At 40.0% G+C, this 21,813-nt stretch overlaps 2 protein-coding genes across 9 annotated transcripts in view; one reads left to right on the top strand and one right to left on the bottom strand.

Moving 5' to 3' along the window:
- The window catches only part of LOC139761026 (uncharacterized), a 318,517-nt gene that overhangs the window by 181,712 nt on the left and 114,992 nt on the right, over positions 1 to 21,813 (bottom strand). The gene's annotated exons all lie outside the window — the stretch shown is intronic.
- LOC139761025 (turripeptide Gsg9.2-like) overlaps positions 9,159 to 21,813 on the top strand; it is a 364,470-nt gene continuing 351,815 nt past the window's right edge. Inside the window, exon 1 of the mRNA XM_071684766.1 lies at positions 9,159 to 9,243. Coding sequence (XP_071540867.1) covers positions 9,174 to 9,243 — 70 coding nt within the window. The 5' untranslated portion in view covers positions 9,159 to 9,173. The remainder of the gene's footprint in view (positions 9,244 to 21,813) is intronic.

The raw sequence follows: 21,813 nt of genomic DNA on the forward strand, positions 1-21,813 counted from the left end.
ACTCTCCTGCAAGTTCAGGCCCCGATCTCACAAAATCTTTTTCACTCCATCTTTCCACCTCCAAATTGGTCTCCCACTTCTCCTCGTTCCCTCCACCTCCGACACATATATCCTCTTGGTCAATCTTTCCTCACTCATTCTCTCCATGTGCCCAAACCATTTCAAAACACCCTCTTCTGCTCCCTCAACCACACTCTTTTTATTTCCACACATCTCTCTTACCCTTACGTTACTTACTCGATCAAACCACCTCACACCACACATTGTCCTCAAACATCTCATTTCCAGCACATCCATCCTCCTGCTCACAACTCTATCCATAGCCCACGCCTCGCAACCATACAATATTCTTGGAACCACTAATCCTTCAAACATACCTATTTTTGCTTTCCGAGATAATGTTCTCGACTTCCACACATTCTTCAAGGCTCCCAGGATTTTCACCCCCACCCCCACCCTATGATCAACTTCCGCTTCCGTGGTTCCATCCGCTGCCAGATCCACTCCCAGATATCTAAAACACTTTACTTCCTCCAGTTTTTCTCCATTCAAACTTACCTCCCAATTGACTTGACCCTCACCCCTACTGTATCTAATTACCTTGCTCTTATTTACATTTACTCTTAACTTTCTTCTTTCACACACTTTACCAAACTCATTCACCAGCTTCTGCAGTTTCTCACATGAATCAGACACCAGCGCTGTATCATCAGCGAACAACAACTGACTCACTTCCCAAGCTCTCTCATCCCCAACAGACTTCATACTTGCCCCTCTTTCCAAAACTCTTGCATTCACCTACCCAGCAACCCCATCCATAAACAAATTAAACAACCATGTAGACATCACACACTCCTGCCGCAAACCTACATTCACTGAGAACCAATCAATTTCCTCTCTTCCTACACGTACACATGCCTTACATCCTCGATAAAAACTTTTCACTGCTTCTAACAACTTGCCCCCCACACCATATATTCTTAATACCTTCCACAGAGCATCTCTATCAACTCTATCATATGCCCTCTCCACATCCATAAATGCTACATACAAATCCACTTGTACATATATGTATATATTTATTTATATATATATATATATATATATATATATATATATATATATATATATATATATATATATATATATATATATATATTTTTTTTTATTATACTTTGTCGCTGTCTCCCGCGTTTGCGAGGTAGCGCAATGAAACAGACGAAAGAAATGGCCCAACCCACCCCCATAGGCATGTATATACATACGTCCACACACGCAAATAAACATACCTACACAGCTTTCCATGGTTTACCCCAGACGCTTCACATGCCCTGCTTCAATCCACTGACAGCACGTCAACCCCGGTATACCACATCGCTCCAATTCACTCTATTCCTTGCCCTCCTTTCACCCTCTTGCATGTTCAGGCCCCGATCACACAAAATCTTTTTCACTCCATCTTTCCACCTCCAATTTGGTCTCCCACTTCTCCTTGTTCCCTCCACCTCCGACACATATATCCTCTTGGTCAATCTTTCCTCACTCATCCTCTCCATGTGTCCAAACCACTTCAAAACACCCTCTTCTGCTCTCTCAACCACGCTCTTTTTATTTCCACACATCTCTCTTACCCTTACGTTACTCAATCGATCAAACCACCTCACACCACACATTGTCCTCAAACATCTCATTTCCAGCACATCCATCCTCCTGCGCACAACTCTATCCATAGCCCACGCCTCGCAACCATACAACATTGTTGGAACCACTATTCCTTCAAACATACCCATTTTTGCTTTCCGAGATAATGTTCTCGACTTCCACACATTCTTCAAGGCCCCCAGGATTTTCGCCCCCTCCCCCACCCTATGATCCACTTCCGCTTCCATGGTTCCACCCGCTGCCAGATCCACTCCCAGATATCTAAAACACTTCACTTCCTCCAGTTTTTCTCCATTCAAACTCACCTCCCAATTGACTTGACCCTCAACCCTACTGTACCTAATAACCTTGCTCTTATTCACATTTACTCTTAACTTTCTTCTTCCACACACTTTTCCAAACTCAGTCACCAGCTTCTGCAGTTTCTCACATGAATCAGCCACCAGCGCTGTATCATCAGCGAACAACAACAGACTCACTTCCCAAGCTCTCTCATCCCCAACAGACTTCATACTTGCCCCTCTTTCCAAAACTCTTGCATTTACCTCCCTAACAACCCCATCCATAAACAAATTAAACAACCATGGACACATCACACACCCCTGCCGCAAACCTACATTCACTGAGAACCAATCACTTTCCTCTCTTCCTACACGTACACATGCCTTACATCCTCGATAAAAACTTTTCACTGCTTCTAATAACTTTCCTCCCACACCATATATTCTTAATACCTTCCACAGAGCATCTCTATCAACTCTATCATATGCCTTCTCCAGATCCATAAATGCTACATAGAAATCCCTTTGCTTTTCTAAGTATTTCTCACATACATTCTTCAAAGCAAACACCTGATCCACACATCCTCTACCACTTCTGAAACCACACTGCTCTTCCCCAATCTGATGCTCTGTACATGCCTTCACCCTCTCAATCAATACCCTCCCATATAATTTACCAGGAATACTCAACAAACTTATACCTCTGTAATTTGAGCACTCACTCTTATCCCCTTTGCCTTTGTACAATGGCACTATGCACGCATTCCGCATATCCTCAGGCACCTCACCATGAGTCATACATACATTAAATAACCTTACCAACCAGTCAACAATACAGTCACCCCCTTTTTTAATAAATTCCACTGCAATACCATCCAAACCTGCTGCCTTGCCGGCTTTCATCTTCCGCAAAGCTTTCACTACCTCTTCTCTTTTTACCAAATCATTTTCCCTAACCCTCTCACTTTGCACACCACCTCGACCAAAACACCCTATATCTGCCACTCTATCATCAAACACATTCAACAAACCTTCAAAATACTCACTCCATCTCCTTCTCACATCACCATTACTTGTTTTCACCTCCCCACTTGCGCCCTTCACCGAAGTTCCCATTTGCTCCCTTGTCTTACGCACTTTATTTACCTCCTTCCAGAACATCTTTTTATTCTCCCTAAAATTTAATGATACTCTCTCACCCCAACTCTCATTTGCCCTTTTTTTCACCTCTTGCACCTTTCTCTTGACCTCCTGTCTCTTTCTTTTATACATCTCTCACTCAATTTCATTTTTTCCCTGCAAAAATCGTCCAAATGCCTCTCTCCTCTTTTTCACTAATACTCTTACTTCTTCATCACACCACTCACTACCCTTTCTAATCAACCCACCTCCCACTCTTCTCATGCCACAAGCATCTTTTGCGCAATCCATCACTGATTCCCTAAATACATCCCATTCCTCCCCCACTCCCCTTACTTCCATTGTTTTCACCTTTTTCCAATCTGTACTCAGTCTCTCCTGGTACTTCCTAACACAGGTCTCCTTCTCAAGCTCACTTACTCTCACCACCCTCTTCACCCCAACATTCACTCTTCTTTTCTGAAAACCCATACAAATCTTCACCTTAGCCTCCACAAGATAATGATCAGACATCCCTCCAGTTGCACCTCTCAGCACATTAACATCCAAAAGTCTCTCTTTCGCACGCCTGTCAATTAACACGTAATCCAATAACGCTCTCTGGCCATCTCATATATATATATATATATATATATATATATATATATATATATATATATATATATATGTATATATATATATATATATATATATATATATAGGTATAAGTTTGTTGAGTATTCCTGGCAAATTGTATGGGAGGGTATTGATTGAGAGGGTGAAGGCATGTACAGAGCATCAGATTGGGGAAGAGCAGTGTGGTTTCAGAAGTGGTAGAGGATGTGTGGATCAGGTGTTTGCTTTGATGAATGTATGTGAGAAATACTTAGAAAAGCAAATGGATTAGTATGTAGCATTTATGGATCTGGAGAAGGCATATGATAGAGTTGATAGAGATGCTCTGTGGAAGGTATTAAGAATATATGGTGTGGGAGGCAAGTTGTTAGAAGCAGTGAAAAGTTTTTATCGAGGATGTAAGGCATGTGTATGTGTAGGAAGAGAGGAAAGTGATTGGTTCTCAGTGAATGTAGGTTTGCGGCAGGGGTGTGTGATGTGTCCATGGTTGTTTAATTTGTTTATGGATGGGGTTGTTAGGGAGGTGAATGCAAGAGTTTTGGAAAGAGGGGCAAGGATGAAGTCTGTTGGGGATGAGAGAGCTTGGGAAGTGAGTCAGTTGTTGTTCGCTGATGATACAGCGCTGGTGGCTGATTCATGTGAGAAACTGCAGAAGCTGGTGACTGAGTTTGGTAAAGTGTGTGAAAGAAGAAATTTAAGAGTAAATGTGAATACGAGCAAGGTTATTAGGTACAGTAGGGTTGAGGGTCAAGTCAATTGGGAGGTGAGTTTTAATGGAGAAAAACTGGAGGAAGTAAAGTGTTTTAGATATCTGGGAGTGGATCTGGCAGCGGGTGGAACCATGGAAGCGGAAGTGGATCATAGGGTGGGGGAGGGGGCGAAAATTCTGGGAGCCTTGAAGAATGTGTGGAAGTCGAGAACATTATCTCGGAAAGCAAAAATGGGTATGTTTGAAGGAATAGTGGTTCCAACAATGTTGTATTGTTGCGAGGCGTGGACTATGGATAGAGTTGTGCGCAGGAGGATGGATGTGCTGGAAATGAGATGTTTGAGGACAATGTGTGGTGTGAGGTGGTTTGATTAAGTAACGTAAGGGTAAGAGAGATGTGTGAAAATAAAAAGAGCGTGGTTGAGAGAGCAGAAGAGGGTGTTTTGAAATGGTTTGGTCACATGGAGAGAATGAATGAGGAAAGATTGACCAAGAGGATATATGTGTCGGAGGTGGAGGGAACGAGGGGAAGAGGGAGACCAAATTGGAGGTGGAAAGATGTAGTGAAAAAGATATTGTGTGATCGGGGCCTGAACATGCAGGAGGGTGAAAGGAGGGCAAGGAATAGAGTGAATTGGAGCGATGTGGTATACCGGGGATGACGTGCTGTCAGTGGATTGAATCAAGGCATGTGAAGCGTCTGGGGTAAACCATGGAAAGCTTTGTAGGTATGTATATTTCCGTGTGTGGACGTGTGTATATACATGTGTATGGGGGTGGTTTGGGCCATTTCTTTCGTCTCTTTCCTTGCGCTATCTCGCAAACGCGGGAGACAGCGACAAAGCAAAATGAAAAAAAAAAAAAAAAAATATATATATATATATATATATATATATATATATATATATATATATATATATATATTCTAATTTCAATTTTCCAAAAGAAGGAACAGAGAAGGGGGCCAGGTGAGGGTATTCCCTCAAAGGCCCAGTCCTCTGTTCTTAACGCTACCTCGCTATCGCGGGAAATGGCGAATAGTACGAAAAAAAAAAAAAATATATATATATATATATATATATATGTTATCCCTGGGGATAGGGGATTAAGAATACTTCCCACGTATAACCTGCGTGTCGTAGAAGGCGACTAAAAGGGGAGGGAGCGGGGGGCTCCAAAAGAAGGAACAGAGGGGGCCATGTGAGGATATTCCAAAAAAGGCACAGTCCTCTGTTCTTAACGCTACCTCGCTAACGCGGGAAATGGCGAATAATTTAAAAGAAAAAAAAAAAGATATATATACATATAAATTTTAGGAAGAATAAAAAGATGTTCTGGAAGGAGGTAAATAAAGTGCATACGACAAGAGAGCAAATTGGAACTTCAGTGAAGCGGGCTAGTGGGGAGGTGATAACAAGTAGTGGTCATGTGAGAAGGAGAAGGAGTGAGTATTTTGAAGGTTTGTTGAATGTGTTTGATGATAGAGTGGCAGATATAGTGTGTTTTGGTCGAGGTGGTGTGCAAAGTGAGAGAGTTAGAGAAAATCATTTAGTAACAAGAGAAAAGGTAGTAAAAGCTTTGCGGAAGATGAAAGCCGGCAAGGCAGCAGGTTTGGATGGTATTGCAATGGAATTTATTAAAAAAGGTGGTGACTGTATTGTTGACTGGTGGGTAAGGTTATTTAATGTATGTATGATTCACGGTAAAGTGCCTGAGGATTGGCGGAATGCGTGCATAGTGCCATTGTATAAAGCCAAAGGGGATAAGAGTGAGTGCTCAAATTACAGAGGTATAAGTTTGTTGAGTATTCCTGGTTAATTATATGGGAGGGTATTGATTGAGAGGATGAAGGCATGTACAGAGAATCAGATTGGGGAAGAACAGTGTGGTTTCAGAAGTGGTATGGGATGTGTGGATCAGGTGTTTGCTTTGAAGAATGTATGTGAGAAATACTTAGAAAAGCAAATGGATTTGTATGTAGCATTTATGGATCTGGAGAAGGCATATGATAGAGTTGATAGAGATGCTCTGTGGAAGGTACTAAGAATATATGGTGTGGGAGGCAATTTGTTAGAAGCAGTGAAAAGTTTTTATCGAGGATGTAAGGCATGTGTACGAGTAGGAAGAGAGGAAAGTGATTGCTTCTCAGTAAATATAGGTTTGCGGCAGGGGTGTGTGATGTCTCCATGGTTGTTTAATTTGTTTATGGATGGGGTTGTTAGGGAGGCGAATGCAAGAGTTTAGGAAAGAGGGGCAAGTATGCAGTCAGTTGGGGATGAGAGAGCTTGGGAAGTGTCAGTTGTTGTTCGCTAATGATACAGCGCTGGCGGCTGATTCATGTGAGAAACTGCAAAAGCTGGTGATTGAGTTTGGTAAAGTGTGTGAAAGAAGAAAGTTAAGAGTAAATGTGAATAAGAGCAAGGTTATTAGGTACAGTAGGGTTGAGGGTCAAGTCAGTTGGGAGGTAAGTTTGAATGGAGAGAAACTGGAGGAAGTAAAGTGTTTTAGATATATGGGAGTGGATCTGGCAGCGGATGGAACCATGGAAGCGGAAGTGAATCATAGGATTGGAAAGGGGGCGAAAATCCTGGGAGCCTTGAAGAATGTGTGGAAGTCGAGAACATTATCTCGGAGAGCAAAAATGGGTATGTTTGAAGGAATAGTGGTTCCAACAATGTTGTATTGTTACGAGGCGTGGGCTATGGATAGAGTAGTGCGCAGGTGGGTGGGTGTGCTGGAAATGAGATGTTTGAGGACAATATGTGGTGTGAGGTGGTTTGATCGAGTAAGTAATGTAAGGGTAAGAGAGATGTGTGGAAATAAGAAGAGCGTGGTTGAGAGAGCAGAAGAGGGTATTTTGAAATGGTTTGGGCACATGGAAAGAATGAGTGAGGAAAGATTGTTGTCGGCGGTGGAGGGAACGAGGAGAAGTGGGAGACCAAATTGGAGGTGGAAAGATGGAGTGAAAAAGTTTTTGAGTGATCGGGGCCTGAACATGCAGGAGGGTGAAAGGCGGGCAAGAAATAGAGTGAATTGGATCGATGTGGTATACCGGGGTCGACGTGCTGTCAATGGATTGAATCAGGGCATGTGAAGCGTCTGGGGTAAACCATGGAAAGTTGTGTGGGGCCTGGATGTGGAAAGGGAGCTGTGGTTTCGGGTATTATTGCATGACAGCTAGAGACTGAGTGTGAACGAATGGGGCCTTTGTTGTCCTTTCCTAGCGCTACCTCGTACACATTAGGGGGAGGGGGAATTTATTCCATGTGCGGCGGGGTGGCGATGGGAATAAATAATGGCAGACAGTGTTATCTGTGTGCATGTGTATATATGTATATGTCTGTGTGTGTATATATATGTGTACATTGAGATGTATGGGTATGTATATCTGCGTGTGGGGGCGTGTATGTATATACATGTGTATGTGGGTGGGTTGGGCCATTTCTTTCGTCTGTTTCCTTGCGCTACCTCGCAAACGCGGGAGACGGCGACAAAGCAAAATAAAAAATGAAAATAGATAAGTTCCCAAGTGCACTTTTGTGTAATAATCACATCATCAGGGGAGAAGCAAGAGAGAAATAACAGTCAGTGGATACATATAAAAGAGACGTACCTACGACACCATTTGGTAAACATGTGTTTGTCCAAGACTGAAAACAAGCGTACCAAAAACTTATTTTGTGGACAAGAAGAATTATTTACAAATCCTATCAACAACAAAGTTATCCAATTCGTATAAACCTTCACTAATATTAAGGTCATAATTTTTTGTTTTTGATGATAGAAGATTTAATGATATTTCTCGTGGTACTGGAGTTAGATTTAATAACTGTGATGGCATACTCCAGTCAATACATTGATCATCGTTTTTAATGTGATTAAACAAGTCTTTTGATTCTTGTCCTGTTCTTATACTATATGCCTTGTTTAGTCACATTAAAAGCTATGATCATTATATTGAATGGAGTAATGCCATCTCAGTTATTAACTCTAATTTCAGTACCGAGAGAAGTATCATTGAATCTTATATTATTATAAAAGTACACAAAGAATTATAGCCTTAATATTAATGAAGGTCTATACGAATTGGATAACTTTATTGTTGGTAAGATCTGTAAACAATTCACTTTGCTCACATAAAAAGTTTATGATACGCTCGTTGTCTGTCTTGGACAATCACATGTTTACCAAATGGTGTCCTAGCTACGTCCCTCTTTTTGTGTATCCACTGACTGTTATTTCTCTCTTTTTCCTCCCCTGATGATGCAATTATTACACAAAAGTGCACTTGGGAACTTATCGTATCTCATTTTCCCCGTGGACTCATAGGAATATACTTGAACACGTGCAACATTGTGATGCTTTCCAATATATATATATATATATATATATATATATATATATATATATATATATATATATATATATATATATATATATATATATATATATACATATATGCAATTTCGTTTGAACTCATTCATATATAATGGTGCACCTATATATACACATGTGTAGATGAAAGTACTGTGCACTATCCTCCTCTCTTCAGCGGCCGGCAGACACTGATGCATAGTCTGGCACACAACCCTCGAATGCTGACGTCACCATAACAGCTGCATAAGGGCAACAGATGTTGTGTCTGCACACGGCATCAAGGCCTTGCACCCGACACTAATGCCATGACGTCACTGGCTGGGGTATATATTGCGGTGGAACCACCAACTAGATACATTGACGGGAACTCTCCAGTGATCACAGTCAACATGAAGGCTCAACTTCTAGTGATATTTGCTCTGGTCGTCTGTGCCCTCGGCACACTCACCAACGATGAAGGTAAACTCTGCCTTTACTGACTTAACGTTTGTCTCTGTTTATATCTGTTTTAGTTGTTTAAACTCTGTTGTGGCTTTGCTTCTCTTGACTCGGTGAGTTTGTTTCTCTTGACTCAGTTTGTGTTTGATTCATATGATTCAACCAGTAGGTTTTTTCTCTTGATTCACCAAATGCATTTGGTTCTCTTGATTCATCCAGTGGGTTTGGTTCTCTTGTTTCATCTAGTGGGTTTGGATCTCTTGCTTCATCCAGTGGGTTTAGTTCTTTTGAGTCATCCAGTAGGTTTGTTTCTGTTGATTCATGTAATGAGTTCGGTTCTCTAGATTCAGCCAGTAGGTTTGATTCTATTGTCTCAGTTATTTAAGTTTTGTTTTCTTCATTCATCCAGTGGGTTTGGCTATCCTGACTCAGCCGGTGGGTTTGGCTCTCCTGACTCAGCCGGTGAGTTTGTCTCACTTGACTCATTCGGTGAGTTTGGTTATCTTGACCTACTTGGTGAGCTTTGTCCCCTTGACGCAGCCAATGATTTTTTTTTTTTTTCTGAACTCAGTCAGTGGGATTTGGTTCTCTTGACTTAGTAACTTTGTTTTCTAGACTCAGCCAGTAAGTTTGGTTCTCTCAACTCAGCCAAAGCGTTTTCTTCTCTTTAGTAAGCCAGTTCTTTTATCTTAGCCAGTGACTTTGTTTCTCTTGATTCAACCAGTCATATTAGTTTTCTTGACTCAGTGGGTGAGTTCGATTATCTTGACTAAGAAAGTGAGCTTGATTCTCTTGACTCATCCAGTGAGGTTGTGTCTTTTGACTTTTTGATTTCCCTTTTTATATGGCTGCATTTCATCTTCATAAAGTTTCGTGTTTTCTGATAAATATCAGTGTGAAATCACTTTCTTATGTATGGATAGTCATAACTTTGATGATAAAACTATGACAGCCTCCCTGGTCCAGGAATCATGACTAATATGATAACGTTGTCGGAAACACTATGATAATCTTATTGCTGCAGGAAACATAGTTAATGTGATAACTTTGATGGTAAGACTGTGATAACCTTCCTTGTCCAAACTCCACAACCGGTGTAATAACTTTCCTGATAACATTAAGATAATATCCCTTATTTAGAATCCACAGCTGGTTTGATGATCTCCTTGGTCCAAAATCCACAGCCGATATTATAACTTCCACTGATGGAATCAAAAATTACGCTTCACAATAAAACGGATTAAGGTTAGGTTAAGGAACGCCTGCTCAGTTACCATAGGTCGACAAACGACCTATTGATCATTTTATAGAAATTTTCAAAAGAAGTCTTTTTAGTAACGGGAAAGTTGAACTTGGTGAGGAGAATTCCTTTCCAATCGCTATGTGCAAATCTACCTATACGTGCTAGATAATGACCTAATTCAAGATGCTGAAAACTTACAAATACTGAGAACATATCAGACTTAATTCTCGCTAAAACTGAGAGGCTTGCCTATGATATTGTAAATGGAGGAAACTTTGGTACAAGTGATCACCGAAATATCATTTTCAAGGTATCTCTCATCATTGCTTGTAATGCTGTGCAACACAAAACTCGTGTAATATATCACGTTACAAACTCTCCTGATCATCGTATTGCTCTTGACAGACAAATCTGGGAAGATATGGACTATGAAATCTATGTGGGCGTAGCATGGAAATGCTTCAGTAAAACATTTAAAATACTAAAGGGAATTCATGTCCCAATGACGACGGTTATTTCAAAAACTAAGCAATATTGGTAAAACAACGAAATAAAAATCTGATTATTCTTAAGAAAGTAGCATACAGGAACTCGGAGAGAACAATAGCCATCATGATGAAGTAAGTTCTGTAATTTTCCGTGAAAATAGTGATCCATACAGGTGAAAATAAACGCCAGTATGAAGTGTACGTTGCACAAAATATCTAAAGAAACTCATGATTTCCGAGATAAGTTAGAAGCAAGGGAGTCATTACCCAAATACTTGAGTCGTATATTTCAGTAAAAGGTGACTTGGATCAAGACAGTAAAACCATGGCAAAGATCCTAAACTATTTCTTTCTCATCCATAATTATCACTGAAGACGCGACTTATATCCAGGTTCTTATTCAGTTCCTAGAAGAGGGAAACTTTTCACAACATCCAACTTCAAGGTATATGATAAACACTAAAAGGAAAGAGTCAATAAACGGCAGGTCCAGGTAAGTCTTATCCTAAGACATAAAAAGAAGTGAACATGTATATCGTTAAGCCCTTCAATACTCTTTTCATTATAACTCTTGCAATCCTTTTGAGGACCACCACTTGATAAACAATTCTTAGCATGATTTCTGACGAAATCGTTCATGCCTGAAAAATCTGCTTGATGCTTTATTTTTGATATCTATGTTATGGACATTTAACATGAATGATGAGAGTAAAGTGGTTGATGTAAAGTCCCACATCAAAGATTTTTTTAGCAAAAGTTAAGTCAAATGTTATAGACGGAGCAATAACTAGATGGTTAGGACATTGATTGACTGGCTGCAAAAGGACATAACAAGGCATTAGATTTGAGACCAGTCACCTTTCTCGTGCATATCAGTAACACTGAGGGTCTACAAGAATTTTCTTCCATATCAAAACATCTTCTTATGTATTTTTGCAAGTTGAATCCAAATATGTTTCCAGAAGTTTTGTTCCAGCATACTCGCATATCATTATATACAGTATATTCGTACCAGTGCTCTACAGAGCATTTGAAACAAAAACTTTAACAAACACAGCTATTGTTATTGTTTATGAAGTGCAATAGCTTTTGTCTGAAAGATAATGAGTCACCAGTGACCTGCAGAAACACGACTGGAAATGGTGGGACATTCAAACAATGCCCAGTCTTAAGTATCATTCTCTGTCAGTTGCAGAACTTGTGTAAAAAGTGTCTTTTCCACTCTAGTGGCAAATTGTGCTTTTGAGTATTCAAGTGTTGTGTTGATGCCCCATCCACCATTATAATGCCGAGAAACTGTGTAAATAGTCCGTATTCTTTCTACTACATCTGTAAATTGACATTCATATCGCAAACCTTTCTTTCACACCCCTTGTAAAGTTGGTGACCAGGATAAATGTTGGGCTTCCCATATATGTTTTGTCATGTGTCAAGCTTCTCACAGCATGGGCATAAGGTTCACGCAGTGTGCCTTTTGCCATTTCTATGGTTTGGAGGAAACCCAAAGATCACGCTTCGGATTGCTTCTTATGCCTGACAAATATAAATGGTATAACATTAAAATCCAAGCATACCTTTAAACATTCTAATTTACTATCTGCTATAAGGCCAGAACCTCAGTAAGGAAATACCTATGCCAGAGCCTCTAAGAAACATGGCACACTGAGTGACGATGAGTCTAGGAATGAGAAGGTAGACCAAGCAGAGGACAATATGGATCCAACATTTGAAGCGAGATGTTCTAACAAGTGAACCACATTTGCTGAGTCAAGGAGGTCTTAATGATGCCGTCCGCGATTTAGATGTGTCTTAGATGCAAGCCAAACTTTTGGGTTTCAGCTTAAAGGACTGGAATCTTCTTAGAAATTAAATCAAAGTTTCTCTTTATCATGATCACCACATCGATTTCAAAGATTTTCCTCCCTTGAAGATGGTCTAGTATTTTTCAATGATGTTCTTTCTGTTATGGAGGCACTTTGCCACGAATATAAAACAGATGAGTGGTGCTTGTTTATTGACTCATCAAAAGTAAGCTTGAAAGTGGGTCTATTCGACACCAGAGATGTGTTTCCTCCCTTCCTCTGGCTCACGCAGGTAACATGAAGGAATCGTATGATAACTTGAAACTTCTATTGGGAAAAGATTAAGTACGGGGAATTTAAGTGGAATGCATTATGTGGCGACCTAAAGGTTCTGGCACTTTTACTAGGAATGTAACTTGGCTGTACGAGGTTCTTTTGTTTCCTCTGTGAGTAGGATAGCCAGGACAAGAGAAATTATTACCTAAAGAAAGTGTGGCCAAAACGAACATCACTGACTCCATGTCATCAATCCTCCTTTTGTTGGTCCTGATAATATTTATCTGCCTCCATTGTACATTATGCTCGGTTGATGAAGAACTTCGTCGAAGGTATGGATATAACTGGCAATAGATTCACATATTTGAGGAATTAATTCCCCGGAATCAGCAGAGAAAAAGTCAAGGAGGGTATTTCTGTAGGACCTCAGATGAGGGAACTGCTTCGAGATAAAAATTTAGATGAAAAGCTAAATGAAGTTGAAAAAAGATTTTTGGGGGGAATCCCAGATCAGAAAATTTCTGTGATGTAAAATATCTGTTGACTTCATATAAAGCTCTTGGATACAATATGAGTCTAAAAATTCTCTTTTTGTACTCTAAGACTTTTCGTGGAAGTTCTTTGGGCAATCAGGGATGAGCATGGCGAAAGATTTCATTCGGAAATTTTGAACATGGAAAAGATATACCAAAGAAAGTGGAGCCCCTCTATGTTGGAAGATTACTAAGAAGGGATATTTCTGAGGCCAAATATAGACTAAAATCATGCACTTATGCATTTCAGAGGTAACTTTCTAAGTGTAATACGAGTCTTATTTATAAATGATTAATATATACTTATTGTAAAGTTTAATTGTTCTGTCACTGTAAAACCATGCCTGATGAAAAGTATTTAAGGTCTACCTATTTCAGTTCGTTGGACAAGATATAGTTGAAATATTTGATAACCAGTGTAACTGGGCATCGTTGCATGATATCTATCTTCGCGCACGATGCTAAGTTCGGAAATTAATCCATAACAGAAAGTAAACGTCTACAGCTTCAAGGTGGCATAGAAAAAATGATGTATTAGACTTAGACGGTAATTGAATTTCAGTTGCTGATATTGCAAAGTTTCAAACACTAGTACTAAAACCGAGAAGTAAAAACTTATCAATTCTGTTGAGCTACAGAACGGTTAAAAAGTAGGAGTTGCAGTCTTTAATGACTTACAATTAAATAAAAAGTAGATACAAGCAGTTGAAATGGCAAATAAAGCTTTTAATTCACAGATAAGTTTTTCAAATAAATTGCATGGAAATGATTCTTACTATATAATCTAATGTTGCTTTCCCACATTGAGAACTGTGTTCAGTGTTGGTTATCCTGCTTGAAAAAATGGGCAGACAGAATGGAGACAGTACAGTGACAAACAGCCAAGATAATATCCGGAATGAGAAAGAAATTATAAGAGAATCGACTAAACGAATTAAGCTAATAAAACTTAGACCAAAATAGCTTAAGAGGTGATTTAATGAGGCTTTTTAAGATTATCAAAGACTGCTTCATACAAGATATGTTTAATTTTATTCAAAATTTAGAAAAGAAATCTTGCAGAGGCATTTTGCATCGAACGAATACTCATTTTTAACATAACTTTTTTCGTCTGTGATTAGTTAAAAACAGTGTCATAGACACGATAAAGAAAAGACCTGATGAACACTCGATTCCAGTTCACGACTGACATTACATACGCTTCCTCAATCACAAGAAAATTTGATTGGTATTTCTCTTTAATTCACCAATACGCCTTTTCCTTTTGCTTCGCTAATCTTGGACTTATTTATCTCTTTCGCTTTAACGAGCAGACTCAAAATGACCCAATATCCTGTTCTTATTTGCATTCCTTTGTAATAACTTGATGTTTAATTTTCTGTTCCAGGACAAGAGGTTCTTCGCAGCGGAGATCTTACAATGAATGTCAGGGTATGTACTTTAATCTCTTTCTTACCCACATTCAATAAAACTGTACACACACACACACACACACGGGGGAGGGGGGGCGGTTGTTGTTACTAAACCGTCATGCTTACAAGCGTCCCTTGGAATGAAACACAAAGGCTTGAATTCTGGTAGCTGCAACCGGTGCACAATCCACCTAGCCATTCATCTTCCCTTAGGGGCAGGTCAATAGTATCGGTTAAGATGTGTGAACAAGTGTGCATTATACAAAGAAGTAAACACATGGTACACATATAAAAGTTTCAGAGACGGGCAACACGAAAGTATAACTCCCTCCCCATAACAAACTAAACGTAATTATATTATTTTTACTTTTCTGTTATACTTGATCACCGTTTCTCGTGTCAGGGAGGTAGCACAAAAAAAAAAAACAGGCGAAGAAAGACCCATCTGCTGACTTACACACACATATATACATACATATATGCACGTACATATAAATAGATCAACATATCATATACACATATACTTATATATACTTACACAGTACGCATATAAACAAATGTAGATATTCATACTTGCTCGCCCTTATCCATTCCTGGTGCCACCCCAACCTACAGGAACAACATTGCCATTCCTTGCACCAAAACCACAGTTCCATATCCATATCCAGACTCCACAAACCTTTCCATTAATTACACCGGACATTTCACATGCACTAGTTGAGCCCACTGACGGCACGTTGATCCCAGTATACCATATCGTTCTAATTTATTTTATTCCGTGCACGCTTCTCCCCCTCCTGCATGTTCAGTCCCAGATCGCTCAAAATCTTTTTCACTCGATCCTTCCACCTCCAATTTTCTCCTGATGCATACATCTCCTTTGTCACCCTTTCCTCACTCATTCTTTCCATATATCAAAATCATTTAGATACACCCGCTTCTGCTCTCTCAAACACACTCTTTTTTACTACATATCTCCCTTACCCTTTCATTAATACTAGAAGAAACCACGTCACATCTCAGTTATCCTCAAACATTTCATTTCCAACACATCCATCTTCTTCTGCTCAACCCTATCTATAGCCCATGCCTCACAACCATATAATACTGTTAAAACTACCATTCCTTCACACATACATATTTCTGTCTCGGACATAAAGTTCTCTTTTGCACACATTCCTCATTGCTTCCAGAAAATTCTCCTCCCTCCCACTTTAAGACTCTTCCGTTTTCATGGTTCCATTTGCTGCCGAGTCTACTCCCGAATATCTTAAACATTTTCTTCCTCCATTTTTTTTGCTTTGTACAGTTACATCCCAGCTAACTTGTCCCTCAACCCAGCTGAAGTATATAACCTTACTTTTGTTCACATTAACGTACAAATTTTTCCTTTCAAACACTCCTCCAAACTCAGTCACCAACTTCCGCAGTTTCTCACTCGAGTCAGCTACCAGTGCAGTACCATCGGTGAACAACGAATGACACTTCCCACGCCCTCTTACCACCAACATACTGCATAAAAGCCCCTCTCTAAAAGACTCTTTCATTTACATTCTTCTGTACCCTATCCTGAACCAAAGTAAAGAACCATGGTGACATCACATACTCTTCCCTCAGACTTTCCTTCACTGGGAAACATTCACTTTTCTCTCTTCCTTCTCGAAAACACGATTTACACCATTGATAAAAGCCTCCCATTCCTTTTAGAAGTTTACCTTTCACAACATATGTATTGAAGACCTTCCACAAAGCATCTCTGTAAACCCTATCAAATGCATTCTTAAGATCCATAAATGCCACACACGAATCATTCTGTTTTTGTAAGTATTTCTCAGATTTATTCTTCAAAGCAAACACAAGGTCCACACATCCTCTATCATGTCTGAAACCAAACTGTTCTTCCCCAGTCTGATGTTTTGTACATGCCTACAGCCTCTCAATCAATACCCTCCCATACAATTTACCAGGTAGATTCAACAAACTTATGCCTATACAATAGCATCATACATCCATTTCACCAATCCTCAGCCACTTCACCTTTTCGAACGTTTTCAATTTGTCTAACAATATTCTTGTACTTCTTAGGTAGATTAAAAATCAACAGGCGAGAATTCAAGGCAAGCATATAATCAAACGCACGTAGAACCAGTGGTGTTATTCATCTCAGAAAGAGAATATCACAACGCAACACAACACAAAATTATTTTTTCGTGACTCATATATTCAAGTGACACAATCCAAGATACGTTTTTGTTTTGTCCAGGGGATAATTGAAATGGTCTGTTCGGCATGGTTGTGGAAGAGTTTATGTTTCAGCGCATTTCACAAGACAGCGAGGGAATAGATGTGAGGGAGTGCGGCCTCGTTCCTCTCCTCTTGGCAGTTTTGCCACGTCAAGAAACGATAATCCAACACACACACACACACACACACACACACACACACACACATATATATATATAAATATATATATATATATATATATATATATATATATATATATATATATATTTATATATTATATATATATATATATATATATATATATATATATATATATATATATATATATATATATATATATATATTTGTTTATGGATGGGGTTGTTAGGGAGGTGAATGCAAGAGTTTTGGGAAGAGGGACAAGTATGAAGTCTGTTGTGGATGAGAGAGCTTGGGAAGTGAGTCAGTTGTTGTTCGCTGATGATACAGCGGTGTGGCTGATTCATGTGAGAAACTGCAGAAGCTGGTGACTGAGTTTGGTAAAGTGTGTGAAAGAAGAAAGTTAAGAGTGAATAAGAGCAAGGTTGTTAGGTACAGTAGGGTTGAGGGTCAAGTCAATTGGGAGGTGAGTTTGAATGGAGAAAAACTGGAGGAAGTAAAGTGTTTTAGATATCTGGGAGTGGATCTGGCAGCGGATGGAACCATGGAAGCGGAAGTGGATCATAGGGTGGGGGAGGGGGCGAAAATTCTGGGAGCCTTGAAGAATGTGTGGAAGTCGAGAACATTATCTCGGAAAGCAAAAATGGGTATGTTTGAAGGAATAGTGGTTCCAACAATGTTGTATGGTTGCGAGGCGTGGGCTATGGATAGAGTGGTGCGCAGGAGGATGGATGTGCTGGAAATGAGATGTTTGAGGACAATGTGTGGTGTGAGGTGGTTTGATCGAGTAAGTAACGTAAGGGTAAGAGAGATGTGTGGAAATATAAAGAGCGTGGTTGAGAGAGCAGAAGAGGGTGTTTTGAAATGGTTTGGGCACATGGAGAGAATGAGTGAGGAAAGGTTGACCAAGAGGATATATGTGTCGGAGGTGGAGGGAACGAGAAGAGGGAGACCAAATTGGAGGTGGAAAGATGGAGTGAAAAAGATTTTGTGTGATCGGGGCCTGAACATGCAGGAGGGTGAAAGGAGGGCAAGGAATAGAGTGAATTGGAGCGATGTGGTATACCGGGGTTGACGTGATGTCAGTGGATTGAATCAGGGCATGTGAAGCGTCTGGGGTAAACCATGGAAAGCTGTGTAGGTATGTATATTTGCGTGTGTGGACGTATGTATATACATGTGTATGGGGGTGGGTTGGGCCATTTCTTTCGTCTGTTTCCTTGCGCTACCTCGCAAACGCGGGAGACAGCGACAAAAAAAAAAAAGTTATATATATATATATATATATATATATATATATATATATATATATATATATATATATATATATATATATTTTTTTTTTTTTTTTCATACTATTCGCCATTTCCCGCATTTGCGAGGTAGCGTTAAGAACAGAGGACTGGGCCTTAGAGGGAAAATCCTCACCTGGCCCCCTTCTCTGTTCCTTCTTTTGGAAAATTAAAAAAAGAAACGAGAGGGGAGGATTTCCAGCCACCCACTCCCTCCCCTTTTAGTCGCCTTCTACGACACGCGGGGAATACGTGGGAAGTATTCTTTCTCCCCTATCCCCAGGGATAATATATATATATATATATATATATATATATATATATATATATATATATATATATATATATATATATATATATATATATATATGGGAGAGATTGCCAGATATCGTTATCGGATTACGTGTCAATTGATAGATGCGCAAAAGAGAGACTTTGGATGTTAATGTGCTGAGAGGCGTAACTGGAGGGATGTGAAATCATTATCTTTTGGAGGCGAAGTTGAAGATTTGTAGAGGTTTTCACAAAACAAGAGAGAATGTTGAGGTGAAGAGAGTGGTGAGAGTAAGTGAGTTTGGGAAGGAGACTTGTGTGCGGAAGTACCAGAAGAGACTGAGTAAGGAATGGAAAAAGGTGAGAACAAAGGACGTAAGGGGTTGGGGGAGGAATGATATGTATTAAGGGAAGCAGTCATGGCTTGTGCAAAAGATGCTTGTGGCATGAGAAGCGTGGGAGGTGGGCAGATTAGAAAGGGTAGTGAATGGTGGGATGAAGAAGTAAGATTATTAGTGAAAGAGAAGAGAGAGCCATTTGGACGATTTTTGCAAAGAAATAATGAAAATGACTGGTAGATATATAAAAGAAAGAGGCAGGAGGTCAAGAGAAAGGTGCAAGAGGTGAAAAAAGGGCAAATGAGAGTTGGGGTGAGAGAGTATTATTAAATTTCAGTGAGAATAAAAAGATATTTTGGAAAGAGGTAAATGAAGTGCGTAAGACAAGGGAACAAATGGGAACATCAGTTAAGGGGGCTTATGGGGAGGTGATGACAAGTATTGGTGATGTAAGAAGGAGATGGAGTGAATATTTTGAAGGTTTGTTGAATGTGTTTGATGATAGAGTAGTAGATATAGGGAGTTTTGGTCAAGGTGGTGTGCAAAGTGAGAGGGTTAGGGAGATTGATTTGGTAAACAGAGAAGAGGTCGTAAAAGCTTTGCGGAAGATGAGAGCCGGCAAGGCAGCGGGTGTGGATGGTATTGCAGTGGAATTTATCAAAAAAGAGATGACTGTATAATTGATTGGTTCGTATGGTCATTTAATGTATGTATGACTCATGCTGAGGTGCCTGAGGATTGGCTGAATGCTTGTATAGTGCCATTGTACAAAGGCAAATGGGATAAGAGTGAGGGCTCAAATTACAGTGGTATAAGTTTGTTGAGTAATCCTGTACATATTATATGGGAGTGTATTGATTGCGCTGGTGAAGGTATATACAGAGGTCCAGAGGAAGAACAGTGTAGCTTCAGAAGTGGTTCAGGATGTGTGATTCAGGTGTTTGCTTTGAAAAAATGTGAGAAATAATTTGAAAAGCAAATTGATTTGTATGTAGCATCTATGGATCTGGAGAAGGCATATGATAGAGCTGATAGAGATGCTCTGTGGAAGGTATTAAGAATAAATGGTGTGGGAGGCAGGTTGTTAGAAGCAGTGAAAAGTTTTTATCGAGGATGTAAGGCATGTGTGCGTGTAGGAAGACAGGAAAGTGATTGGTTCTCAGTGAATGTTGGTTTACGGCAGGGGTGAGTGATGTCTCCATGGCTGTTTAATTTGTTTATGGATGGGATTGTTAGGGAGATGAACGCAAGAGTTTTGGAAAGAGGGGCAAGTATGCAGTCTGTTGTGGATGAGAAAGCTTGGGAAGTAAGTCAGTTGTTGTTCGCTGATGATGCAGCGCTGGTGGCTGATTCATGTGAGAAACTGCAGAAGTTGGTGACTGAGTTTGGCAAAGTGTGTGACAGAAGAAAACTGAGAGTAAATGTGAATGAGAGCGAGGTTATTAGGTACAGTAGGGTTGAGGGTCAAGTCAGTTGCGAGGTAAGTTTGAATGGAGAAAAACTGGAGGAAGTGAAGTGTTTTAGATATCTGGGGGTCGATTTGGCAGCGGATGGAACCATGGAAGCGGCAGTGGATCATATATATATATATATATATATATATATATATATATTTTTTTTTTTTTTTTTTTTTTTTTTTTTACTTTGTCGCTGTCTCCCGCGTTTGCGAGGTAGCGCAAGGAAACAGACGAAAGAAATGGCCCAACCCCCCCCATACACATGTACATACACACGTCCACACACGCAAATATACATACCTACACAGCTTTCCATGGTTTACCCCGGACGCTTCACATGCCTTGATTCAATCCACTGACAGCACGTCAACCCCTGTATACCACATCGCTCCAATTCACTCTATTCCTTGCCCTCCTTTCACCCTCCTGCATGTTCAGGCCCCGATCACACAAAATCCTTTTCACTCCATCTTTCCACCTCCAATTTGGTCTCCCTCTTCTCCTCGTTCCCTCCACCTCCGACACATATATCCTCTTGGTCAATCTTTCCTCACTCATTCTCTCCATGTGCCCAAACCATTTCAAAACACCCTCTTCTGCTCTCTCAACCACGCTCTTTTTATTTCCACACATCTCTCTTACCCTTACGTTACTTACTCGATCAAACCACCTCACACCACACATTGTCCTCAAACATCTCATTTCCAGCACATCCATCCTCCTGCGCACAACTCTATCCATAGCCCACGCCTCGCAACCATACAACATTGTTGGAACTACTATTCCTTCAAACATACCCATTTTTGCTTTCCGGGATAATGTTCTCGACTTCCACACATTTTTCAAGGCTCCCAAAATTTTCGCCCCCTCCCCCACCCTATGATCCACTTCCGCTTCCATGGTTCCATCCGCTGACAGATCCACTCCCAGATATCTAAAACACTTCACTTCCTCCAGCCTCTCACCATTCAAACTCACCTCCCAATTGACTTGACCCTCAACCCTACTGTACCTAATAACCTTGCTCTTATTCACATTTACTCTTAACTTTCTTCATTCCACACACTTAAAACCAAACTCGTCACTACTTCTGGC

This window comes from Panulirus ornatus, chromosome 39 (assembly GCF_036320965.1).
Source record: "Panulirus ornatus isolate Po-2019 chromosome 39, ASM3632096v1, whole genome shotgun sequence".
NCBI lineage: Eukaryota > Metazoa > Arthropoda > Malacostraca > Decapoda > Palinuridae > Panulirus > Panulirus ornatus.